Here is a 26,069-nt window from a genome sequence, read left to right as displayed (position 1 = left end):
CCCAAACCAGGGATCGGAGCGCAGAGCGAGAGGCGCGAGCCCCCCCCCCCCCCCCCGGTCCCCCGGCCCCCCGGCGCCCCGGGGCGGGCAGCCTACTCCCGCGCCGCCCGGAGCCCCGCCCCCAGGCCGCCAGGCCCCGCCCCAGGTCGCCGGGGCCGCCCGGTCCCGCCCCAGACCGCCAGGCCACGCCCCCTCCGCCCGCGCGCAGGTAGGGAAGAGGCGGAGCGCCGGGGCCCCGCCCCCAGGAGCCACCGCCCAGCCGCTGGCCGGCGCCGCTCGGAGCTGCGTCCCGGGGACGTGGGGCCGCAGGGAGGTGAGCGCGGGGTGAAGGGCGGAGCTCGGCACGCGGCGGCCGGGCCGCAGGCGTCAGAGGGGTCCGCGGGGTCCGGCGCGGGCCCGGCCTGGGGCTGCTGTGCGGGGCCCGCGAGGGCGCCCGACCTGCGGAGCGCTCGGGCCCCACGTGGGCCGCGCCCGAGGCTAGAGGCCGGGGCTGGGCTCCGACGGGGCTGCTGGACCCGGGCTGCCGGTCCCTGGGGTTCGGCTGGGGCGAGACGCCTAAGAGGTCCCTTGGCCACGGGTCACCAGATGTAGGGGGCACGACGATTGAGCAGAAGTGTAAAGCCCCCGGGAGGAAGAGAGGGGACTGTCTGGGTACGGGACCGCGCAGTCTCGCCTTCGTTTCAGAAGCTCCTGGAACTCAGACCCTTTCCTCCCCTTTCTCTTCCTGGATGAGCAGCGGGCCGCCGCCTGGCCGCTTTCAGCCTCGCCAGGGTGGAAACAGGTGCGGGAGAGTGGACTCACAGCAAGTTTAGGTCGGAGCTCAGAAATTGGACCCAGCAGTCCCCTCTGTTGCTCCAAGGGCCTTGGGTTAGGTGCGCGTTAGAAAGGATTATGTCTGCTAGACATACTCTCCCATCCCAGGGCAGAGGGGAAGCTGAGGTCTCAGCCCCTGCATAACTGGGTGAAAGGCTAAAGGGGGCCGGGGGGGGGGGGGGGGGCTTGCCAGATGACCCCACACGTGAACTGGCTTCTGGTTCCCAAATAATTTAGGACCCCGCGTTGGTGACATTTGCTGGTAAAAGGATGAGCCCAGCCTCTGTGTTCCTGCCACTTCATAGGGAGGGCAGAGGGGCAAGCAGGGGACTGATTTTTGGTGCCAGGAGATACTTGATCATGTCTGGAGACATTTTGGTTGTCACAACTCAGGAGAAGGAGGGGAGTGTTACCACTGGCATCTGGTGGGTACAGGCCAGGGATGCTGCTAAAAACGTCTTACGGTGCACAGGGCAGCTTCCCACCACAGAGAATTAACCAGCTCAAAATGTCACTGCTGCGCTGAGGTTGAAAGACCCTGGAGCCGCACCTGGCCCGTCAAGTTACTTCTGGACTGCCCCTGCTTGCCTCAGTTTCCCCAGGGGTTAGGAGAAGAACAGAGTAAACTTAAGTTGTGAGGGCAGTTAGTCCCCCAGCAATAGGACTTCCTTTGGTGCCATCAGCCTGCCTCTTCCCTGCTCAAAGCGGGGGCCCTACAGGAAGCAGGTCTGGGTGCTGTGGGGGAGGAGCTGAGTCCCAGGGGCTGGGCACAGGGCCCTCTCAAGGCTCAGTCCTGGAGTGCTTCACCCCTAAGGCAGCCTCCCATGCAGGGTGAGCCAGGACAGCCCTCCAGCTCAAATATCCCCCTGGTCGGGGGGGGGAGGGAATGGGGACAACTCTGTTCTCATAGATTTTCCCAAAGCTGGATTGCTGAGACAGGCATGGACGCCTAATGCCATGTGACCTGCTGGAATTTTCCCTTCTAACCTGACACCTAACTCTTCTGGTTATTTACACCAGGAAAATAACATCCAAGGACTGACAGGCTTCTAGTTCCTTGTGGCTCTCCAATCTGCTTCCCTCCAGCAATAAAAAGGTCCTCTGTGGCTTGTGGGAACCCTGGGTTAGACAAGAGGCCCCAGGGTGGGTCCCCCAGCTGGCAGAGCGAGGCAGCCCCTGCTCCTGATGTTAGCCAAGGGGCAGGCCAGGGGAACCCCAGTAGGGACGAGTCCTTTGAATGGGGCTCAGAAATGTTGGCTCAGTTCTCAGGGGCTGGGGCGGGGGGGGGGGGGGGGTGTCCTAGAAGGATGGGATGGAATGAAGACACTGTCCCTGCCCAGGAGCCTGGGCCACTCCACTGCCCTCCCTTCCCATTTCCTGACAGTGTCCATTGTCCACGTTCTGTTCACTTCTGGACCCTGGCCTCCTGGACCCCCCCAGAACTCTGGCAGGGCAAGAGGGCAGGTGGCAGTTTCTGGGGGGTTTTCTTGGTGGGTTTTGTTTTTTGTTGTTGTCGGCTGTTTTGCTTTTAAACTTCAAAGGGCTGGAATGGCGCTGCTGTCTTTTTGTTGATCGAAAACCCCGGAACAGGGGCCTCTGTCTTTAGTGTCTCTCGTGGCACAAAGCAGCATTCAAGACTTGTGCAAAGCTGCTCAGGAATTAAGCAGTAGAGCCTGATATTGAACCTGGGCCGCGGTTCCCAGGCCCAGCCCCAAAACCCTGTGCCACCTGCTGGTAAACGGCCAGCTGACTCCTATCTGGTTCGCTCATTTGTGAGCTGTAGGTCTCCGTGGTATCCCACACACGCACAGACCCACACTGCCCAGGAGGGCGCTTCTGTTCTTCTCAGAGGAGGAATTAACGGCGGCACAAATACCTTGTAGAGGCCACCGGGGTCTGAGCCTGGCTCTTCGTCGGTGGTGGTGTTTTTACCGGTGGCTGGAGCCCTTCAGAGGGTTCCCGTCAACCTACAACAGACTGTGCCCGATGAGACGGCAGATAAGAGCAGGAAGACGCCGAGGGGGTGTGTCTGTGCATGCCCGTACCTGCTCCTGCCCAGGTGACTTCAGCGAGCCACCTGCCACTTCTTTTTGGTTCAGGATGAGTGGTAGCAGCATCGGGGTGGCCCCAGCCTCCCGCCTGCCTCGCGGTGCGGCATCTGGGGAGATGTGCTCTCTGGGCTGCCTCCCCCCCCCCCCCCCCTCTCTGCACATCCCCTCCGGCCTGTACCACCCACTTTGGAGCAGTGTTACCCTGGCCACCCTCGGGGATTTCCGGAGTGAGCTCACCCGTTTGCTCCCGGATTCCCATCCAGCTGAGCCAGGCTGGGGGGAGGATTGGCGGGGATGTCAGTGGCCACTGGGAGTGCAGGCCAAACTCACCCGTGGTGGCTGGGCTGGGAAGGCGACCGGGCGAAGCCAGCTCCGAGGATACAGGCCAGGGCACGTGGCCCCACCTATCCCGTCACTGGGGGGAAAACAAGGGCTTTTCCCACCCAGCCCATAAAGTTACTGTTGCTTCCCTAATGGGAGTTGGAGGTGTGTAAATAAGAATTCATCACCTCGTCTTCAGGGAAGTAGGAGCACTGCGTCCACATTCCGTCACTGTGTGCGCTTACCCGGGGACCCAGACACAAGTCATTTGTCTGCCGTTCAGACGCTGCCAGAAGGCATGTTGTGGGGGCGGGGTGCTAGGAAAATGGTCGGAGCTAAGTGGGCAATGCCAATCAGGGATGCCGGCCAGGAGGGTGGGAGGGCGGTAGGAGGGGGATTCCCAGCGTGGGGAGCCAAGAAGCAAGGCCCAGAAGCTGGCGGGCACAGTGGCCTACGAGATAGTGGTCGGTAGGATGAGGGTCACTTAGAGCCCGTGCCTCAGTTTCTTCAGCTATACAGTGGGGTAACAGTAGAGCCTCGGGACGAGTTGCCGGGAGGATTCCAGTGGTGTCGCACGTGAAGTCTTGGGGGCCGGGAGCCTGAGGTAGGAGCTGCCACAATAGTGGCATCACGCCTGCTGTTAGGAGCGTGTCTGTGGCCCTTGGCACAGGCCCGTGGGGACGACAGGGGCCTTGCCTCGTGGGCTCTGGGGAGGACTCGATAAGAACATGCTGGGAACAGTGCTAGAATTACTCTGTAGGGGGGCTGATCCGGGGTGGGGAACCTCAGCTCCGAGAGGCGGAGGGAAGAGGGAACGGGAGGGTGGGTTTCCAAGTGGGAGTGGAGTCTCAGACCAGGAACTGTTGGCTTCTCCCAGCCGGGGCTTTTCCCTGCCCCCCCCCCCCAGCTTTTGTGATGGGGGGCGAGGGGGTCATGGCGGCGGTGACCCTCAGCTCTGCTCCCTCCGGCCGGGCTCTTGGGGCCAGGAACGGGGTAAGCCATTCAGAGCCTTGGTTGCCTCCTCTACCTCCCACGTGCGGCCCCACAGCCTGTGCCAAGAGCATCCTCGGGGGGGCCCGCCCCTGCCGGACGGCAGAAAGCATCTTTTCCTCTCCGGATGGCCCTCCCCAGGTCAGGCCTCCAGGGTGGCCCCCAGAAGGCCTGAGACAGGAGGTGGGGGACCCGCTGTGGGATGGGGCCAGAGCAGGACTTGGCACTAAAATCTGGCCTGAGCCCTTGATCTCACTGGTGATGAGATAAGGGCAGTGTGAGAGAATGTTTGAGAAAACCCTGTGATAAGCCGAGGAGCACTACCTAAGTGCCAGGTGATGTCATTTCTGCCTAGGGGCTGCTGGGAGGGACTCCTGAGTCTCAGAGGCCCACACCTACACTCGCCCCCAGCCCATGGACCACTCGGTCACCACCCCAGGCCCATTTTTTGGCCGCTTTGCCTCACCAGTGCCTGGGTGGCAAGAGACATCACTACCCCCTAACTCTGGGGCCTTGGACAGGTGACTTGACTTCTCTGAGCCTCAGTTTCCCCACCTGTCAAATAGAGATCTGTTACCACTGGGGCTCTTGGCTCAGATGTAGAGACCCAACTGAGCCGTGGTCAACCAGGAATAAAAGAAGCTACCAATCACTGGCCAGCGATAGCGGCCTGGGTTCTGTGCATTCACAATCTCATGTCCTCTCTGTTGGATGGGGGAGGCATCCCCCCATTTCACAGCAGAGGAAACCGAGGCTCAGTTTCCTCTGGCAAATTGCTCAAAGTCTCCCAGCAAGTAGGTGGCCAGGCCAGGGTTTGAGTCCTGTCTCTGTCCTCCCCGCAGCCCTCCTCATTCCTCAACAGGAGAATCCATGCTGCCCCAAAGTGACGCAGGGACTTCGGTGAGTAGGGTTTACAAATCCCCACATTCCCCTGTCTGAATGGCCCGGATGAGCCCGGGTCCAAGGGCCCTGAAGGTCTAGCAGCCATTGGGGCTAGGACCAGCCCCTTGGAGGGAAGCAGCAAGCTCCAGGGCAGGGTTCTGGGAAGTCAGGTTTATTAGCTCCTTAATGACTGTTTACAAGCTGAAAACTGTTTGCCTGGCATGCTCCCTCCCAGCCGTGGGGCCGGCCTGGGCCTCCAGAAGTGAGGGGGACCCAGGACAGCCCAGGGCCTGACTTCCGGCTGAGTGGTCGTGGGCAAGGTGCTTACCTCTCCATAAACTATGGTAAGCCTTTGTCCTTCTGCTGAATGTCCACCCAACTGCTGAATGTCCACCCAAGTGAGCCCTGGCTAATGGTGACAAAGCCACCTAGATTTCAGACTCCCGGGAGGCTATGCATAAACAGACTAGGGTCAGAGATGTGAAGTGGCTTGCCTGCAGCACACAGCATTTAGGGCTGGGCACCAGTCTCCCCCAGTTGGACAGTGTTTTTTTCTTTTGAGAGAGAGCATACGAGAGAGAAAGGGGGGAAGGGGCAGAGGGAGAGACAGAATCCCAAGTAGGCTCTGAGCTGGGGCTTGAAACTATGAATCGTGACATCACGACCTACGCCAAGGTCAAGAGTCACTTAACCGACGGAGCCTCCCAGGTGCCCCAGTTGGACCGTCTTTTCACCGTCTGGAGCCAGGCCACAAGGAGGTGGGTGGAAAGTAGGTGGACCCCACCCTTGCAAACTCAAGACAGAGCCCTGCTCTGTGTACTGAGTGTGGTCCTGTCTGGAAACAGTCTGGTCACCCCTTGGTGTCAGGGAGCTTCCAGCAGGGGTGAAGTAGGCCCGCCCCGCTCCCCAACCGATGTTGGACCCCATCCTTCCCCCAACCACTGAGCATGGGCTGGGCCTCAGCCAGTGAAAACCCAACTGCCAGGGGCCCCCGGCTGGGTTGGTTCAAGGGTTGGCTCTTGATCTCGAGGTTGTGAGTTCCAGCCCCACGTTGGATGCAGAGATTGTGAAATTATAATAATTATAAACTTGAAAACACAACAAAAACCAATTCCCAGCACGGCAGGATCCTAAGAGAGACAGATCCTCTTGCCTGTTTGGAGCAAAGCCCAGTCCGCACCCAGCTCGGGTCAACATGGCTTCCAGCGGTGTGTCCTCCCTTTCTAGGAGCCTCTTCTGCCCCGGTATCTGGCCCAGAAAGAGTCAGGGCCTCTGGACCCCCGATGCCACTTCCTTTTTTTTTTTTTTTTTTTTTTAAGTTTATTCACTTTGGGGGCACCTGAGTGGCTCAGTCTGTTAAGCGTCCAACTTTGGCTCAGGTTCTCACAGTTTGTGGGTTCGATCCCCACGTCGGGCTCTGTGCTGACAACTCAGAGGCTGGAGCCTATTTTGAATCCTGTGCCTCCCTCTCTCTCAAAAATGAACATTACAAAACAATTTTTTTAGATAGGTAAAGTTTATGTTTGAGAGAGAGAGAGCAAGCAGGACAGGGGCAGAGAGAGAGGGACAGAGGACCTGACGTGGGCTCCACGTGTGCCGACCTCAGCTTCAATACAGTGAGCCCGACGTGGGGCTCAAACTGCACGACCTGAGCTCAACCAACACTCAGCCAACTGAGCCACCCAGCTGCCTGGCCCCCCTGCCTCCTCCCTTCTTCACTGTGATGCTCAGGGAGTAACAGAACTGGGACAGAACGTGTCACCTTCCCAGAGGAGGCTGGGCCGTTGGGCAGAGCACCCCAGGACGGGCCCCTGTGCTCCCTTTCTTCTGTTGTCCCCAAGCTGCACTTGGCCCCTAGGCTCTGGGAGCTGCTGCTTTCCTGGGGTGTGGAAAGGCACGTACATCCCTGCTCAGCTGCTGTCCCCTCGTGTGCTTCTACGAGCAGCTTCTGGAGTCCAGAAAGTCCCAGAGGGCACCTTGGAGACCAGGGCCCAGCACTGTGTCCAGCTGGGGACACGTGGCGGCATTGAGTGCCGCCTGCCTGCCCCTGCATGTTGCCAGCGGCTGCTGCATCCAGCCTAGCCGGTTTCCTGGGCCCAGGGCCCCCACAGAGGACGGGGCCTTCACATCTCTGCCCGCCCCGCTGGCGTGCGGTCCTGAGAAAGCTGATGCGTACTGCAAAGGGGCGTCGGGGTCTGCGGCGCTCTAAGAACGTGGCCTCCCCACCCCGGACTCCCACAGGCTCACAGCCTCAGCCTGGAGCCCGGGGCCCGCTTCCTGGGTCTGTGGTCGGCCCTGCTACCTAAGCCACTCTAACTGGGTCAAGGGGAATCCAGAACCTGGGGTCTGGTGGGGACGGTGGGGACAAGCCAGCAGGTCCTCGAGCCCCTGACTGTGCCCCCTCCTCTCCATTCTTTACCTTCTGAACTGAGTGTGAGCAAAGCCCTTAAAGGTGTGGGGGGGTGAAGACATGGGGGCTCTCGGGGCCGGGGTCCTCTGTGGGTGCGGCCTCTCCCTGTGCAGGGCAGGGTGAGGCTGGGCTGAGCACAGGTGCCAGTGTAGTGGGGAAGTGGGTGCTGGCCGGAAGGGACGGAGAGGCCCGCGGACACTTCCTGCTGGCTTCTCTAACTCTGACCGGGGAGTGACTTGGAGTTCAAAGCCTCCAAGGGGGACGTGGTGGTCCCTTCCCCTTCCGTCTCCCCGCGTCCCTTGCCTTCCTAAGTCCTGATCCCCGGCCCTCAGAGTCGCCTCTGCACTTTCCTGGCCTTTGCTCCCGGCCCCACTCAGCAGGGCAGGGAGGTGCGAGGGTGAGTCACTGGCCATCGGGAAGCCCGTAGGGACACGGGTTAGACAAACGACCGCCTTTACATAAGCGCCTGGGCCCTGAGCTGGAGCAACTTCCCGAGGTCAGCAGAAGCCAGGGTTTGCCTGGGGGTTGCACAGTGGGTGAGGGCCAGCTTCCTCTTCGCAGCTTTCTAAAAACGACCTGGTTCCCAGAAGGGCTGTGGCGGAGGGACAGGCCGGTTTCAGTTTCTATGGCAGGGAAACAGGGGAGAGAGGCCACTTCCTTGCCCCTGGCCGTCATCCTGTCATCCTGTGATTCATCAGGGGACAGACAGGTTCCCCGCAGCCCCGAGCCGCCTCCCTTCCCTCTGGACCTCCCGTGGCCCACTCACCCACCACGGCCAAGTGGCGGTTTCTTTATTTCCTCGGTTCAGGGGACCTGCGCCGCCCCTCCCCCCCAGGAGGTCCCCTGAACTTCCTGATCCCATCTGGTGGCTGGTAGTGGTTTCCCTCTGTCCTCTACCAGAGGGCATGCTTGCCCCTTGCCCGAGTCCCTCCCTCCCTCCCCTTGGTCCCCAGTTCTGGCCACACGCAGGCTAAGCGCTGATGTCAGCTGCCGCGGCTCACTCCCTGCCCTGGGTCGTGAAGTCCTCAGAGGCTGGGGATTCCGGAGACCCCGTCCACCATGGGCAAGACCAGGGGAGCATTCAGAAACCTGCTAGGGTGCATCGGTGACAGGCAGGTGGGGAGGGGATTGGGGGCCCCTCCAGCGCCCCGTCTGGATGTGCGCTGCCAGATCTCGGGCAGGGGACCTCTCCGGCCGAGGCCGGGCTGTGACTGTCGGGATAGGGCTTAGCTGGTAGTGCCCAGCCCCACCCTTTGTGAGGAAACCAGGTTTTCTGTGGGCATCACTGAGTGGTTTCTGAGTCTGCATTTCTGTCATGTGCGCCTGGCTGCCGGCAGCTGGGTCACACCACTGGTTGTGGGCGTGGTGCAGGGGTGACAGAGTGTCAGCCCCTGGGTCCCTCTGGGTCATTTGAACTGTGCACTTCACTTTTTCTTTGGATCTGCCCCACCCCACCCCACGACAGACAGACTCCACCCTCAGTCCTCTCTCCCTACCCAGGCCCCTTCGAAGTCTTCCAACTACTCTGGGCAGGGGCTGAAGGTCCTTCTGGGGGAGGGCCCCAGCGAGGCCAGGATCCAGCTTGGGCAGGTGGCATTGGCCTCGCTGCGTGGGACAGGCTCTCAGACTCTCCACGCTCCCCCCACCCCGACCCGGAGGCTGGCCGCTGCACCAACCCAGGGGGTCTTGGAGCAGCGGATGTGACTGTGGGCCAGGAGGAAGCCCGGTCCCAGGATGTCACAATTTCCTCTGCAGTGAGCAAGCATTTCTGGGGCGTGGGAGACATGTGTGGGGCGGGGTGCTCCCAAAACTCCAGCACTTTCTGTCTGGGTTCCTCCATGACCCCACCACACTACCGGCCCTACCCTCTGCCCCCTGCCGCTCTCGGGAAGGAACTGGGATTCTGGTGCTTCTGCACAAGTTTGGGGTCAGTCTCAGGAGCAGACTCACCCCTCCGTGGTGGAGAGGGGCTGTGGGAAAGTGGTGTTTTGTACTAAATGTGTGGGCCTCATGGGCATCAATACTGGGCCATCACCTCATCCAACTCCCTTGCTTAGCAGTGAAGGAAAGGGGGGGAGGGTAAAGTTTCTTTACAGGCCAGGACGTGGCCTGGGCCACGAAGATGGTGAAAATGGTCTTGGGTACCATGCTGCGCCCCAGGAAGGCACGCGCGCAGCCCTGCCTCTGTTCTCCAGGGCCAGGCCGCTTCTCCCTGTGACCCCCAGAAGTGCCCTGGGGCCGGTCCAGTCTCCCCAGTCCTACCGCCTAAGGTTGTGTCTGCCCTTATTTCTGTCAAGACAGTGGCACAGATGGTCTGCAACACAGCGGGTCCCAGGCTGGGGAGTCTGGGCTGTGCTGGGGAGGGGGGAACGGGGGACCCAGTGGGGGCTCATCCTGGGACAGCATCTGGTCACAGAGCCATAGCAGGGCAGTGGGCACTTTGTGGAGCTTTCCAGAGTGGGCTGGGTGCAGGATGGGGGGAGGTAGTTTTGGTCCAGGGTCCATGTGGACTGACAGTCTGCAGCCATGCATGCGCCCCCCCCCCCCCCCCCGCCTCCCATCCCATCAGCCCTTAGCAGGGGCCTGATTATTCCAGACCTGCCTCTGCCTAGACCTGCCTCTGCCCAGGGCCCAGGCCTACGCACGGGCAGATCTCTGCAGAATGCCAGGAGAGGCAAGTGAGAAAGTGGTTGGTTCTGTCTGGTGACAGGGCAGACTTCCTGGAGGAGGTGACATTTCACCTGGCGTCGCCCAGGCAGACAAGGTGGAGCCTTGTGCGACCAGGGGAGGTGCAGGGACTCAGACAAGAAAGTGGGGGTTTGGGAATCTGCAGGGACACTGGTGTATCAGGTGGGGGTCAGGGCAGGTTCTGAAGGGCCCTGGGTATCTACTCCAGGCAAGTGTGACCGGCCCTGAGTTCCAGAAGGATCCTACATGCTTGATGAGCTCACCCAAGCTTGGACTCGGCAGCCCTATTCTCCCAGCTTTCTTCCATCGCCTGCCTCCCTCCCTCCTTGGTGCCAGTTTCCCAGGACAGTGCCTGCCTGGTGCCCTCTCACTGCACCCTGGTCCCAAAGGAAACTAAATTGGAGAACTTTCCGTGCAGGGGCCCCAGGTGAGGCTGTTGTCTGGGAGCTGTCCCCAGAGCAGACGCAAAGTGGGATCTGAGGAGCCAGCTGGCCCAACGCTAAGGCCCATCTGCCCGTGATCTCTGGGCGGCCTCATCGTCCACGGCCAGTCTGCCCTGAGGTGTGGGGTCGGGCCTCCCAGCACTTTGCGGAAGAAAGAAGGATGCTTGAGTCTGTTGGTCAAACCCAAAGCAGAAACATCCGGGCCCCCAGCTCTTCCTCAGGACCCCCTCTGGCGCCCACTCCCTCCCCACCCCCCCCACCCCCCGCAAAGTTCCTCCTATGGTTGGAAGCCTTTGTTGCCCCGTGGAGTCAGAGGGAGGGCGCAGACCTGCCCCTAGCCTCTGGTGGGCCCCATGGCAGCCCCTTGGGCCCCTCTTGGTAACCCTGGGCCTCTGAGGAACAGAGTCTAAGTGCTTTTGAGTATAATTTCCCTCTGGGCTGGACTCCACTGTCACCCTGATAGGGGGCCGTCCAGCCCCCAGTGTGCTCTAGCTTTGGGCTGGGTGGGGGGTGGCTCCTGTTTCTTAAAGAGACCCAGCTGTTCCCTTCCTGGCTGTGTGAGCTTGGGCCAGTTACTTAACCCCTCTGAGCCTCCTCCCTTCCCAGCCACAAAAGGGGAGCGATGGCAGATGTCTGTTTTGAAAGGTGTCTTGAGGACAATGGGATAATGCGTGTGAAGGGCCAGGCCAGGCCTGGTTGCACGGGAATACTTGACCTGTCCTGCCTCTGGTAGCTGTCAGGGTTCTGCTCCCCGAGGGTCTGCTGCAGAGTGTGCCCTGTGCGGGAGCTCCTAGAGCGAAATATCACAGAGTTCTTTACCTTCAGATGCTTGATCTTATGTTGTGTGGATGTGACCTGGATAAATCGTTTAAAGAATGAACACAACTTGTGGGGCATCTGGGTGGCTCAGTCGGTTAAGCGTCTGACTCTTGATTTCAGCTCAGGTCGTGATCTCACGGTTCATGGGATCAAGTCCCACGTTGGGCTCTCTGCTGAGTGTGGCACCTGCTTGGTCTGTCTCCCTCTTTTTCTTTCTCTCTCTCTCTCTCAATAAACATTTTAAAAAATGTTCTAAAAAAAAAAAAAGAACGAATACGACTTCTGAATCATTTGAACACTGTCTGAAATACCTGCCTTACTCTAATCGAGAGGAAATGTTGAAGGGAGCCTGGGTGGTTCAGTCAGTTGAGCGTCCGACTTCGGCTCGGGTCGTGATCTCGCGGTTTGTGAGTTCGAGCCCCGTGTCGGGCTCCGTGCTGACAGCTCAGGGCCTGGAGACAGCTCCTGATTCTGCGTCTCCCTCTCTCTCTCTGTCCCTCCCCCGCTCATGCTCTGTCTCTCTCAAAAATAAATAAACATTAAAAAAAATTTTTTTTTAATTTTTTTAAATGTTTATTCGCTTTTGAGAGAGAGAGAGACAGAGCGTGAGTGGGGGAGGGGCATAGAGAAAGGGGGGACACAGAATCCGAAACAGGCTCCAGGCTCTGAGCTGTCAGCACGGAGCCCGACGCGGGGCTCGAACCCACAAACCGTGAGATCACGACCTGCGCCGAAGTCGGACGCTCAACTGACTGAGCCACCCAGGTGCTCCCCCCAAAAACAATTTTTTTTTTAAAGAAAGGAAATGATCAGAAGACAGCCAACACTTTGTGTTTAAGTTAAACGTGTGTAGTGAAGTTATGTTGAAACGGGAAAAATAAAGTAGAGGCCACCCTGATTTGGGGTTCCTAGCCCAGAGCGGGGGGGGGGGGGCTTGCAGGTGGCTTTTTAGGCAAACCCTCTGAGGCTGGACCCCCCTGGCTGCCCGGCCGTCTGAGCACCCAGCTCACCGCCAAGAGGGGTTCTTACTCCAGGTGGCGAGAACATATCCTTTAACCCCTCACCCACGAGGCCGGTGGGATTACCCCATTTTACAGATGCAGAGACTGAGGTCAGGAAGATTGAAAGGTCCTTGGTCCCAACGCGCCTGCTTGAGTCTGCCCTTCCTTCCTTAGAGACTGCGTGCGCCTAAGGAGCTGCCCTGCTCGGCCTGGAACCGGCTGCCTTTGCGTCTGTCCACCTGCCACACAGCTGAAACTTGACCCCAGAGCATCTGCAGAGAGAGAGGGAAGGACTAGAACATACTAGATCATGCTCTAAAGACCCCTGCGACAAGACCCAGGAAGCTGTGAGCTCAGCCCAGATCCGAAGGTAGGAACCCGGTTAGCAGGGGGTGGGGGGAGGGGCAGGGCTGGACCCAAGGCACCAACTGCTTTGCTCATTTGTTTGCTTTTCAACATGTACGAACTGATGCTGTCTGCGGCCGGGACTCCTCTGGAGGTGGGGGCGCAGCAGTGAACAAGGCAGAGAGAGAGGGAGGCAACCCCGGGTAGAGTGACGGAGAGACTTGAAGGGAGGGGAGGGCCAGGGGGCTGCTTCATGCAGTCAAGGGGGGCTCCTCGGAGGAGGCAGCGCTCCGGCTGGAACCAGAGTGAGAGGAAGGAGCTACCTGTCCCACCGTGTGATGATCTGACGTGGGGATGGAGGGACCAGCGCAGGCAGAGGCCTGACGTTTGGGGAGCACCTGCCTGAGACTTTTTTTAACAGCTTCATTGAGCTACAATTCACATTTAATTCAGCACAGAGCCATGAGAGAGCCATGAGATCACGACCTCAGCGGAAATCAAGTCGACCACTTAACCAACTGCGCCACCCAGGCGTCCCTTGTGTCTGGCTTCTTTCGGTTAGCATAAACATCCTTAAAGTTCATCCCTGCTGGACCATGTCAGCGCTGCCCTGCTGTTTGTGACTAATCATTCCATTGTGTGTATGTGGGACCTTCTGTTGGTCTGTTTGTCTGTTGATGGGCATTGGGGTCGTTTGCACCTTTGGGCCCTGCTGAACATGCTGCCATGAACATTCCCGCCCACGTTTCTGTGTGCGCATACAGCCTGGGCGTGTGTCGTGCATTCTGTCACCTGATGCCCAGGGCGCCTCTCTTGGTTAGGGGGAGGTCTTTCCCCCATTATAAGGTGAGGGCTTGGGTGACCTGTGGTCAAGTGCAAGCCTCTGTGCAGGTCAAGCCCAGAACCACCCACCTGCAGCGTGCTTTTGACCGTGACCCCTCGCGGCGCCCCTAGCCGAGCTTAGCAGGTGCGAGACAGTCGGGGGCCTAGAGCGGCCGGGTCGGGGGCAAGGAGGAGACAAAGCCACTCAGGGCTCAAAGGCCCCAGTGAGAAGCTTGGACTTCGTTTTAAGGGAGAATGGGAAATCGTGGGACACTGTTGAGCAGAGAGTGATGTGGTGTGATTGGTGCTTTTAAAAGGTGACTTTTGTTGTTATGTAGAGGACGGTCATGAGGGTGGGGGCTCGAGGGGCGGCGGGTGGACTGTTCAGGAGGCTGCCTGTGGTCCTTCGGGTGAGAGAAGACGGTAGCTTTGGTGAGGCCAGGTAGAGATGGAGGGGACGGACAGACTCGGGACAAACGCGGCTGCTGTCACCCTGTGTCACACGTCGGCCCCACATGCCCTTACCCGGAGGGCTCCTGTGTGACTCCCCGCGTCCGTGCACAGCCCGGGGTCAGCCCCGCTGTATCAGCAGGTGGATGTGGCGCCCCTGGCCTTACAGGAGGGAGGAGAAACCAAACCCGCTCCAGCAGCTTCGGGAAGTGGGGAGAGAAAGTAGCCGCAGATTTTAGCCAGAAGAAGGGCAGAGTGAGGGATGAAAGGAAGAGAATAGAACAGGCAGAGGGCCTTGATTCTGGTGGAGTCAAAGGGGAAGTGGGGGCTGGTGACCGGAGTGAGAGTAGAAAAGCCCCAGATCGGGGCGGAGTCAGTAAATTGCCACCTCCTTCTGGCGAGGCCATTTCCCAAGATCCATTGAGATTCAAGATGAACTTACTCTTCAACCCAGCAACTCCACTTCTAGAAGTTTGTCTTGGGTTAGTGCTGGGACAAGGACCCGGTCTGGGTCTAGGCAGGGGTGTCGGTGAGCACCAGGCACAGGTCCAAAATGCCGAAAACACCCTCAGCTGCCATCAGTCTGGAATTGGTTTAATCTTGGTATGTTCCACTCAATAAAATCTTGGTAGTCACTCAATGAAATCTAGGGGCGCTGGTGTGGCTCAGTGGGTTAAGTGTGACCGGCTCTCGATTTCGGCTCGGTCGTGATCTCACGGTTCGTGAGTTCAAGCCCCATGTCGGGCTCTGCGCTGATCCTGCCTCCCTGTCTCTGTGCCCCACCCCACCCCCCCACTGTCTTTCAAATAGATAAACATTTTTTAAGAAAAGAAAAATAGGGGACACCTGGGTGGCTCAGTCGGTTAGGCGTCCAACTTCAGCTCAGGTCATGATCTCGCGGTTTGTGAGTTCGAGCCCCGCCCCGCGCCAGGCTCTGTGGGGACAGCTCAGAGCCTGGAGCCCGCTTCAGATTCTGTGTCTCCCTCTCTCTCTGCCCCTCCCCCACTCACACTGTCTCTGTCTGTCTCTCAAGAATAAATAAACATTAAAAAAAAGAAAAATAGGGTAGCTCTGTGTGCATTGATGGGACAAGATGCACACACTCTGGAAGAAAAGTTGTGGCAGGAGCGTGTGTAGAACCCAAGTATGTGTGTCCTTTTCCAGCTGCAAAGAGGCTGTTTGGTGGCAGATGGGGTGACAGGCAGGCCATGAGCTCACTTTCTGCTTTATAGGTCTTCTGGGTCTGAGCACATGTCACTTTTATGGTTGGGATATAGCGTTTTTCCTCCATGAAAAGAGAGAAGTACCAGACAGGTGGCAATTTCGGTTACCTTTGAAAAAGGAACCAGGCCGCCCAGGGGACAGGAACCAGCATGGTGGCTTTCTCTCTATCTGCAATCAGGCTGAGCAGCCACTTCCTTGCTAGAAACCCAGAAAGCACCTGCTCCCCGCACAGCCGTGGACCTCTTCTTTGTGGCCAGCGCACCGGTGGCCCCGGAGCCTTCTCCTGGTCTTCCCCCAGGCCCTGCCCCGAGATCAAAGGCAGGGCTCTGGGTCCCAAGAAGCTGCCCTCTGGCCCCTGGCCTACTTTGACCAGGCTGACAAGGCGGCCAAGGTCACCTGGCAGCTCAGTCCTTTGCCCTCAGGCTCCTTTCTGGGTGTGGTCCTGCAGTGGGAGGAGGTGGAAAGGTGGGGATTTCTCAGGCCCCCGCCGGCCTGGAATGCAAACGAAGGACGAAGGACGGAAATAGACCTTCTTGCAATAATACCCCACCCAGGTCAGATTCGGTCTCTTGTTGCGAGGTTTAGACCCCAGAGTTAGTTAGGCCTGACCTGGGCCACCTGCCCTGGCACCAAGGTCCCCCGGTCCCCTCCTGTCTTGCCACCTCTCGACACACTCGTGCCCCCCTCTCTGTTTCCATTCCAGCCGCGCTGCCCCCCTGCCCGCCATGGCCTCCGCTGACAAGAATGGCGAGAGCGTCTCCTCTGTGTCCAGCAGCCGCCTGCAGAGCCGGAAGCCGCCCAATCTGTCCATCACCATCCCTCCACCCGAGACCGCGGCCCCTGGCGACCAGGCCAGCATGCTGCCCCAGGTAAAGGGACAGGTGAGGGGGCAGCCTGGAGGCTCGCCGCCCTGCCCCAGACAACAGCCGTGCCCACACAGCACTGTTCGGGCGGAGGAGGCCCCTTCTGCCTGAGCCCCAGCTGCCTGTGTAGCCCCTGACTTAGGCCTGTGCCCCCTCCTGCCTTTCCAGATGTCACAGTGAGCGGGCCCCGAGCGCCGGTGCCGGGTCTCCCGGTGATCGCTGTGGGTCTCCCGGTGGGATGTGCGGTCCTGAGAAAGCCTCCCGGTTCCACCCAGGACTGGCTGTTTCCCTTTCTGTCTAGGCCCCGCCACACCACCCCGCCCAGGGGCGAGGGCTGTCACACTTGGGGGAAGGGGCCCCCGCGCTGGGCATCAGCAGCCTGACCCCGCGGCCCCTGGCTCCCGTGGAGAATGGAAATGAGCAACGTTTCCAACAGCCTGGACCAGCGCTCCATAAAGGGCTCATTGAGAGCAGGCTTGAAACAGTGTCCTGGGGCATAAAGGGGTGCTGTGTTGGTGCCACCCACTCACCCCGGGGGGCTCTTCCTCCTACAGGGAACCAGGAGCTAGGAAATCACGCTGGGGGTCACTGAAGAGTTAAAAGATGGTGACTTTACATTTGGAAGGAAAGCAGCTCAGGGCGTGTAAATTGGGGGTGAGGCTTGTTCTCCGTGCTCTCACGTAGGGAGCCAAAAAAGAGCCAGCCCGGGCTCTGGGCTCCACCAAGTCCCAGCCTGTCCTCCCACAGAGGCCCAGGAACCCAGCCTACGTGAAGAGTGTCAGCCTCCAGGAGCCACGGGGACGATGGCAGGAGGGCAGCTCAGAGAAGCGCCCAGGCTTCCGCCGCCAGGCCTCCCTGTCCCAGAGCATTCGAAAGTGAGCACCCTTCCCGCCCCCCCCCCCCCCCCCCCCCCGTCCCCGGCAGCCCTACGGACCTTCTCCGGGCCTGGCCCCTGGGTCCCCTTCCTAGAAGGAGTGGGAAGGCCTTAATGAGCGGCCCTCCCTGCAGGGCTGGAACATGAGAATCCGTTAACACCGTGTTCCGGGGGGGAAACTGAGGCCCAAGGGCGATGTGTGCCTTGTAGAAAGTCACAGCGTGGAGCCTGCGGGGTGGGTCAAGGAGCGGGGCTGCGGGGGGAGGCACCGGCCCACAGAGTGACTCCGGGAGGCCTGCCCACCCCTTTTAGCTGGTCATTGGGTACCAACCCAGGGGCAAAAGCGGGGAGCCGATCTGTCCCCCTCCACTGCACACACACGTGCCTTGTCGCCTGTCGTCCCCTGCCCACACACGCTGTCACCTCCCACGTCCCCTCCCCTGGACACAAGTGCACGGCACCCTGCCCCCCTGCGTCCCCCCTGCACGTGCCCTGGCCCGCTTTGGTCTTCGTCCCCGCGGCGTGCCCACCCCCGCGGCGCTCTCGGCTCCCGCAGGGGCACAGCCCAGTGGTTCGGGGTCAGCGGCGACTGGGAGGTGAAGCGGCAGCATTGGCAACGCAGGAGCCTGCACCACTGCAGCGTGCGCTACGGCCGCCTCAAGGCCTCGTGCCAGCGGGACCTGGAGCTCCCCAGCCAGGAGGTGCCGTCCTTCCAGGGCACCGAGTCTCCAAAACCCTGCAAGATGCCCAAGGTGGGTTTGCGGGGGAGGGAGGGGCGGCGGCAGTGGCAGGGGACGGAGCCCAGGGGCCCGACCTGCTCCCTCCCTCCCTCCCTCCCTCCCTCCCTCTCTTCCAGATTGTGGATCCACTGGCCCGAGGACGGGCGTTCCGCCACCCGGACGAGGTGGACAGGCCCCATGCCCCACACCCGCCCCTGACCCCCGGGGTCCTGTCCCTCACATCCTTCACCAGCGTCCGCTCTGGCTACTCCCACCTGCCCCGCCGCAAGAGGATGTCTGTGGCCCACATGAGCTTTCAGGCTGCCGCCGCCCTCCTCAAGGTGAAGATGCCTCTGCCCGGCCCCCGCCGCCCCTCCCTCCCTCTCTGTCCCCCCAGAGCGTCCCCCAAGAGCTCGCCTGGGCGCATCCCTCTGTGCCAAGGGCAGCGGATGCATGAGGTTACCCGGCAGAGAGGCCCGGGGCCTGGCCCATGGCCTTCCAGCCCCAGCGCTCCAGGGTTTGGGAAGCCGGGTTCTGCACCGACACGGGCTGGGCAAGTCGGAAGTGAAATGTGCAGTCAGTTCACCCGAGTTTACTCGGCCCCTGTGATGTGCTGGGCACGGGGGCTGCAGAGTGACAGGAGCCAGTGTCCCTGCCCTGGGAGAGCCCCCAGGCCCGGGGGGCAGTTGTCACTAGTCAGTGTGATAAGTGTCGGGGTCGGTGCGGGAGAGGGGCTCATGTCAGGGAAGCCACTTGAGCTGAGCCCAGAAAAATAAGGAGAAGTTCCCCAGGAGAGGAATAGCTTCCTCAGCAGAGGGAAGGGCCCACGCAGAGGCCCGGAGGTAGGAGGGGGCATGGCACGTGGGGGTCAGAGAGGGGGGCAGGGGCACGGTGTGCCGTGCCGCGGAGCTGGGGCTGGGGGAGATGGCCCGAGTTTTGGGAGTAAGGGTGTGGAACGAGTGGTGGCGAGCTAGCTGCCAAGTCAGAGGGCAGGACGTCAGCAGGGAGAGGAAAACGGCCAACTGCGGAGAGAGCGCTACGTTTAGGGCTATGGAAGATGGTGCCCTGTCTCTGGCCACGCTCTGCCCAGGGAGGATGGGCTTGACAGTCCCTTTGGAGCGGGGGGCCTGATGCCCGTGCCTCTGCCCTGTCACAGGGGCGCTCCGTGCTGGATGCCACGGGACAGCGGTGCCGGGTGATCAAACGCAGCTTTGCCTACCCCAGCTTCCTGGAGGAGGACGTGGTCGATGGGGCAGACACATTTGACTCCTCATTTTTTAGTAAGGCAAGCATGGGGTGTGGGCCTCGGGAAGAGGGTACGGGGTGGCCTGGGAGTTAGGACTGGTGACCTGGCCTTGATCATGCGCTGCCAGGAGCCCCTGACAGATCCAAGGGCCCCCTGGTTGGAGGGATATGCTGCCTTGCGGAGCTCCTGGGCCCCTGTCTCTCCGTCAGGGGCCTGGCGGGGCAGGTGCCAACGGGGAAATCATGAGGGCTCCCAGGCACATGCCCTGCACCTCCCTCCCCAAGAGCCTGTCCCGCTCTGTTCTGTCCTTGAATTGAGCTGTCGGGAGCAGTATTTGGGACAGTGACTCCTCACGCTGTCTTTCTTTGTGTCCCCCGCTCCACCCCACCCCAGGAAGAAATGAGCTCCATGCCCGACGATGTGTTCGAGTCTCCCCCGCTCTCTGCCAGCTACTTCCGGGGGATCCCACGCTCGGCCTCCCCGGTCTCCCCCGATGGGGTGCAGGTCCCTCTGTGAGTTCTGGGCAGCCTTCCTCCAAGCGGAGGGAAGTGGTGCGGTGGGGAAGGGCTCCCCCAGCCCGCAGCAGGTCCCTCCCGGGCCCCCTTCTGGGATGTGCGGGGAAGGGGCAGCCGGCTGAGAGCCCTCCCCCACCAGGAAGGACTCCGGCCGAGCCTCGGCGGCGCCCGGGGCCAGGCGCAGCAGGCGCCTCGCCTCCACGGTGAAGCACTTTGCCTTTGACCGCAAGAGGCGGCACTACGGCCTGGGCGTGGTGGGCAACTGGCTGAACCGAAGCTACCGCCGCAGCATCAGCAGCACCGTGCAGCGCCAGCTGGAGAGCTTCGACAGCCACCGGTGAGCCGCGAGGCGGCCGGCTCCGGGCGTTGTGGGCGGCGTCCCCGCCCTCAGGTGCAGGCAGAGGGCAGGAGGGCCGAGGGCCACCCCGGGAGGCCTGGGAGCTTCCGGCTTCCCCAGGACCCTCGCCTGCAGCAGCCCCCTTACTCACCGGGCCGGCATTTGGCGAGCACCCCCCCGCGGGTGAGGGAAGCAGGGACGAGTCCCCGGGGTTGCCCTGCGACCATGTGCGTCACCTGGGAGGGGTCCCCGGGCGCTTTGCTGCCTCTTCACCCTCCCTGTTTCCTTGGCCTGTATCCTCAGCCTGGCTCCCGAAAGCAGTGAGTCGACAAGCGTGCGTTGAGTGCTATCCCCCACTGGCCCCAGAACAGCTCCGACAGGAGAGACCGGGAGGGCACGGTGGGCCAGAGGGACGGTCAGAACCTTGGACTATGAGGGAGGGGAGCGTGGGGCAGGATGTGCACAGAGACCTTGGGGGAAATTAGAGGATTGGAGGAGGGCAGTCCTCCCAGTGTGCGATGGGCAGTGACCTGATGGACATTAAACCCCGATTATAAATAAGTAATAACGAGGATAGCAAGCGTCCCAAGGAGGACGGAGAATGAGAGTGAACTGGTGAGGAGGGGTGCAGCCAGCGTGAGCAGGAGTTAGCCGGGTAAAGAGAGATGTGAAGAGCATTTCCGACAAAAGAGGCACCGTGTGCAAAGGCCCTGGGGCCGCGAGGATTGTGGTTTGTTCCAGGAACTGTAAGAGAAGAATGTGGGTGGGCACAGTAAGGCCTTGCAGCCAGCAGGAGGGGGCGATGTTGGACTTAATTCCAAGGTGGCAGGAAGCCATCTAAGGGTTTTAAGCAGGGAGAGACATGTTGGAGTGCATTTTTTTTTTAACGCGTATTTATTTTTGAGAGAGAGAGTGAGCGCAAGTGGGGGAGGGGCAGAGGGATACAGAGGACCCGTGCCGATAGCAGAGAGCCCGATGCGGGGCTCGAACTCACGAACCATGAGATCTGACGCTTAACTGATCGGACGCTTAACTGACTGACCCACCCAGGCGCCCCCTGTAGGGGCTGTGGATGTCACTGTGATGAAGGATGAGTTGGAGGGGAATAGAAGGGGAGCTGATGGGGGATGGGCTCGACAGACTGAGGGATGGGATGTGGGTTCGGCTCCGCTGACCCCAGGCTTGTGTCCCCCAGGCCCTACTTCACCTACTGGCTGACCTTCGTCCACATCATCATCACGCTGCTGGTGATCTGCACGTATGGCATTGCACCCGTGGGCTTTGCCCAGCACGTCACCACCCAGCTGGTGAGCCAGGCTAAGTTAGGGGTGCTCCGCTCCGGGGGTCCCACCCGCCCGAGAGGCATCAAGCGTCGTCGGCCACCGAATCCCTCCCGTGGCCACAACCTGGCCCGTGCAGGAGGGTGCTCTGGGCTCACCACAGCTTTACCCCTCAGCCCTACCCTGGCATGGGGAACCCCCTGACCGCCCTCCCTCTGCCTCTGCCCCAGGTGCTCAGGAACAAAGGTGTGTATGAGAGTGTGAAGTACATCCAGCAGGAGAACTTCTGGATCGGCCCCAGCTCGGTGAGGGGCCCGGCGGGTGGGACAGCACCACAGCGGGAAGGCCCTGGGCCCCGTCACCCCCAGCTGGGCAGGGGGTCGGCTTGCCCAGGGGACCCCCCCCCCCTCGTCAGGGGGCCCTCAGGGGAGACTCAACAGAGTGGCCAGGTCGGGGCCCACGCTTACTCTGTGCCCTCCCCCAGATCGATTTGATCCACCTGGGAGCCAAGTTCTCGCCCTGCATCCGGAAGGACCAGCAGATCGACCAGCTGGTGCTTCGGGAGCGAGACCTTGAGCGGGACTCGGGCTGCTGTGTCCAGAACGACCACTCGGGCTGCATCCAGACCCAGCGGAAAGACTGCTCGGTGGGGCCAGCCCTCCGCTTGCCCTAGCCTTGGGGAGGGCCCCTGGAGGACCATCCCCTCCCTCCTTCCCGGCCCCACACACCCCTGTACACGGGCCAGCACGGGGAGGGTGCCGACCTCCCCAGAGGAGCGGAAGCCAGGTCTTGGGAACGTCAGCCGGGGGTAGAGGTCTGGGAGTTGGGTCTGAGCCCTGGGGACGAGGGGAAGAGCCCCTGTCCCGGAGGGTCCCTTGCCCACTCTCACGGGGACATTCGCCTAGTCGTAAGCAGCCCTCCTCCACCCTCCAGGAGACTTTGGCCACTTTTGTCAAGTGGCAGGATGACACGGGCCCCCCCATGGACAAGTCTGATCTGGGCCAGAGGCGGACATCGGGGGCAGTGTGCCATCAGGACCCCAGGTACGGTCCCAGGGTGGCCCACCGCTGGGCCACCCATGAGAAGACGGCCTTGCGTATCCTGCCCGTGGCTCCTGCGGGGATGTTGGAGGGGAGTGTGGCAGGCTGGGGGGCGGGGCACAGCTCCTCATTTTGCCCCCTCTCACCCCTGCCTCCAGGACCTGTGAGGAGCCGGCCTCTAGCGGCGCCCACATCTGGCCCGACGACATCACCAAGTGGCCAGTGAGTGTCCGGGGTGGAGCATGGTCTAGGAAGGGCGGGGAGGGGGTGCCTGCCGCTGCCCGGGCCCAACCCGGTGTCCGTCCCGGCAGATCTGCACGGAGCAGGCCAAGAGTAACCGCACGGGCTTCCTGCACATGGACTGCCAGATCAAGGGCCGCCCGTGCTGCATCGGCACCAAGGGCAGGTGAGCCAGCCCGGGCACTCTGCCCCGGGCACCCTGCCCAGAGCTTCCTCTTATCCTCTGGCACCACCCACCACCCCGGGCCAGTGTCCTCCCTACCTGGTGACTCTGGGGTCACCCGTGGCGTGAGCAGAATGAAAGGGAGCTTGCCCCGGAGCTGTGGTCCCCGCAGAGCGGCACCCCCTTCCTGCCAGCGATGCCCGCTGTGGCCAGGCCTTGAGCAGCAGGTGAATGGGCAGGAGTCCTCAGGGCCCTGACGCATCCCCTGGCCTCCTTGTCCCCCCAGCTGTGAGATCACCACCCGGGAATACTGTGAATTCATGCACGGCTATTTCCACGAAGAGGCAACACTCTGCTCCCAGGTGAGGCAGGGCCTGGCGGGGCCCTGAGCGTGAGGAGGTGAGCGCCGCAGCCTGCTGGAGCTGGCCTCGTGCGTTCCCTCCCGCAGCGGGTACCCGGCTCTGCCCCCCCCCACGTCAGGGCCAGCTGGGTCGAGGGCACTGACCTCCACGCGCTTGCCCCCAGGTGCACTGCTTGGACAAGGTGTGTGGGCTGCTGCCCTTCCTCAACCCCGAGGTCCCAGATCAGTTCTACAGGCTCTGGCTGTCTCTGTTCCTCCACGCTGGGTAAAAGGCCCCTCGCTGCCCGCCCCTCCCCGCCAGGCCCCTGTGACGTCTGCCGCCCCCGCCCCCCAGAGACCCCTGGAGGAGGGCTCCCGGGCCAGCGCGCAGCCGCCACGAGCCTCCAGACCCCGCTGCCCCTGCGGTGCCTGGCTGGCAGCCGCAGGCAGAGGCGGGACGGCTGATGCCTGGTGCGCCCCCCTCCCCAGCGTGGTGCACTGCTTCGTGTCTGTGGTCTTCCAAATGACCATCCTGCGGGACCTGGAGAAGCTGGCCGGCTGGCACCGCATCGCCATCATCTTCATCCTCAGCGGCATCACCGGCAACCTCGCCAGTGCCCTCTTCCTCCCCTACCGGGCGGAGGTAGGCACTCGGAGGGGCGGGGCAGGGGGCGGGGCCGGCTCTGCTGCTCCCCACCCCCGCCCCCCCACTGGCTCTGCCACAGGGACACACGGCGCCCTCCCACGCCAGGTTCAACAGCAGATGGGACAGCTAAGCTGTGGGCTTATTGGCCGATCCCCTAATCCCCGGGTGCCGGGGAACAGCACTGCCCCTGGGTCACGCTCAGGCATCCCTTCCGGCTTTCCCAGATCTTGTCCCTCCTTTTGTTCGCCTCTGCTTCGTTTCTCTTCGTGACCGCGACCCTGCCTGCCTACCTGCCTGTCACATAACTGTGGGTTGAGCTGTGTGGAATCGCCAACGCCCAGCCACTCTAGACTCACGGAAACAGCGAGTTTTTTGATCGGTTCAGCCTAACGCTGTTGGCTCGCTCAGGGTCTGTCTGTCCCGCCGTTCGCTGCCTGGAGCGGGCTTGTCTGTCGCGTTGATCGCACTGACCACCCACTGGGCCCGTAGTAGGTCCCCAGAGTTTGCAGAAAACGTGGGTGCCGCAAGCCCAGCTGTGGCCCGGCTGCTGCGGCTGCTCCCTGACCCCCTCCCCGCCCCCGCCCCCGCCCCAGGTTCAGGGTCCCCGCGCCTGGGAGGAGCCCACCCATAGGCCGACCCGGGTCCCCGGGGGCTCCAGGCTTCCCCCCGGGGCGCCTGGAAATGACCCTTCTCCCCTCCCCCACCCGCCCCAGGTGGGCCCGGCCGGCTCGCAGTTCGGCCTCCTCGCCTGCCTCTTCGTGGAGCTCTTCCAGAGCTGGCAGCTGCTGGAGCGGCCCTGGAAGGCCTTCCTCAACCTGTCGGCCATCGTACTCTTCCTGTTCGTCTGCGGCCTCCTGCCCTGGATCGACAACATCGCCCACATCTTCGGCTTCCTCAGCGGCCTGCTGCTGGCCTTCGCCTTCCTGCCCTACATCACCTTCGGCACCAGCGACAAGTACCGCAAGAGGGCCCTCATCCTGGTCTCGCTGCTGGTCTTCGCCGGCCTCTTCGCCTCTCTGGTCATCTGGCTCTACGTCTACCCCGTGCACTGGCCCTGGATCGAGTACCTCACCTGCTTCCCCTTCACCAGCCGCTTCTGCGAGAAGTACGAGCTGGACCAGGTGCTGCACTGACCCCCTGCCCCCCGGGCGGGGCATCGCTGCTGCTCACGGGGCGCTGGGGGCCCGGGGCCCGGGCCGGGCTGCAGAGCGCCCCCTCCCCCGCGCCCCGGAGACCCGCTGCCAGGGGCCCGGGCCCTCCCTCCACCGGGCGAGACGGTCACAAAGGCGGGTCCCCCCGGGGCAGCGAGGCGCCCCCTTCCTCAGGCTGGGGGACACTCCGCGCACGGGCTTCTCTGCAGCTCAGGGGCTCAGGGCCATGCCCGCCCGTCGCTCCCCTGCTGGCGGGACCACTGCCTAGGGGTGGGCTTCTTTCTTTCCCAAGGTCCTCAGGCTTCGCCCATCACCCCCCTCAGCCTCTGCTGGTGCCCCCCGGCCACACACACACACACCCCATTGCTGTGAGCGTGCCCTTACTGGGACGTGGCCAGGGTTCCCACACCTGCCTCACCACGCCAGCCCTCCTTCCTGTTTCTCCTCCCCTCTCTACCCTAAGAGCCCGGGCCCCTCGTTCATCGGTGGCCTGGTGAGCCTGCCCTTAACGCTCCTGGAGCAGACTTGTGGGAAGGGCTTTGCCACGGTCTGGGGCAGAAAAGAGCACCGAGGCACAGCTGGGCTGGGAAGCTGAGAGCCCTTGCTTGTTCCGAGCAGACAGAAGCTGTCCCCTCTGTGTCCCTCTTGGCCCTCCCTTGGAGTCAGTGTTCTGCCTCATGGGGCTGGCTTCGAGAAGGCCAGCCCTACTCCACTCTGCCTCACTCCTGCCCGAGTTGGGGCGGGGGCTGGGCTACTCACTCCTGCCCGAGTTGGGGTGGGTTCCCCCCGGGGTTGCCCAAGGCTCGGTCAGACCCATTTTTTTACTGGTTTATATTAAGGTTCTAATTTTTAAAAGTAACGCTAACTTTATATGGATGATGTCTCAAATGTATTAAATGATACTCTTTACAAGTAACATCTTTTGACCCGAGGGGCTCTAGCAGAATGAAAGCTGGAACTTTATTTTGGGGGGCGGGGCCTCGGCCTAAAGGGATGGCGGAAAACTTGTGGGGGATTTGGTTGGGCCAGAAACCAGGTTTGGGGTCCCAGGGGGTCCCTTGAGAGGGCCGGGTTAAATGCCTGGAGCCCAGGGGCGGTGAGGGTCTGGCTGCCCCTGGCAGAGACGGTGGGGGGAAGGCACAGCCCTCGTCCGTTCACTGGGCCCCACCCACAGCCCTGACCCCACATCAAGGAGCCACGTGGGAAGTGACGAGAGGACCCGGGGGGGTCCGAGGCCAGGGGTGGGGGGCACAGGGGCTGAGCTAGGAGGTAGCCTCTGCTCTTTCCTGATCCCAGCTACCCCTCATTCCGGGGCAGAGGATGAGAAAGGGGCTCCGTGAGGCTGGGGAGGGTAAGGGCCTTCGGAGCACCAGGCCCAACCCACGGGGACAACGAT

The 26,069-nt window shown here is 61.7% G+C and overlaps 1 protein-coding gene across 2 annotated transcripts; it reads left to right on the top strand.

Annotated features, from left to right (window-relative positions):
* The first annotated feature begins 227 nt into the window (after nt 1-227).
* RHBDF2 (rhomboid 5 homolog 2) lies at nt 228-25,589 on the top strand. Of its 2 annotated transcripts, none has more exons than XM_030294984.1 (19): nt 228-313; nt 12,593-12,788; nt 15,963-16,128; nt 16,870-16,997; nt 17,553-17,748; nt 17,853-18,056; nt 18,872-19,000; nt 19,355-19,473; nt 19,616-19,813; nt 21,009-21,120; nt 21,324-21,398; nt 21,578-21,739; nt 22,027-22,136; nt 22,292-22,355; nt 22,445-22,539; nt 22,823-22,898; nt 23,062-23,162; nt 23,366-23,519; nt 24,236-25,589. In XM_030294984.1, the coding sequence occupies exons 3-19, from the start codon at nt 15,985-15,987 to the stop codon at nt 24,653-24,655; spliced, it is 2,487 nt and encodes an 828-aa protein (XP_030150844.1). In that variant the 5' UTR covers nt 228-313; nt 12,593-12,788; nt 15,963-15,984; the 3' UTR covers nt 24,656-25,589. The 2 variants fall into 2 exon arrangements, with proteins under 2 accessions (XP_030150844.1, XP_030150845.1); XM_030294985.1 differs by lacking the exon at nt 228-313 and adding an exon at nt 4,269-5,075.
* Nucleotides 25,590-26,069: the final 480 nt, after the last annotated feature.

The sequence above is a fragment of the Lynx canadensis genome, chromosome E1, assembly GCF_007474595.2.
Source record: "Lynx canadensis isolate LIC74 chromosome E1, mLynCan4.pri.v2, whole genome shotgun sequence".
Classification (NCBI taxonomy): domain Eukaryota; kingdom Metazoa; phylum Chordata; class Mammalia; order Carnivora; family Felidae; genus Lynx; species Lynx canadensis.
This window is presented reverse-complemented; position numbering and strand designations above follow the sequence as displayed.

Coding starts and splice junctions, on each gene's coding strand:
- RHBDF2 (XM_030294984.1), top strand. CDS start 15,985: ATGGCCTCCGCTGACAAGAATGGCGAGAGCGTCTCCTCTGTGTCCAGC. Junction 17,749..17,852: donor AACCCTGCAAGATGCCCAAG/GTGGGTTTGCGG, acceptor CCTCTCTTCCAG/ATTGTGGATCCACTGGCCCG. Junction 19,001..19,354: donor ACTCCTCATTTTTTAGTAAG/GCAAGCATGGGG, acceptor ACCCCACCCCAG/GAAGAAATGAGCTCCATGCC.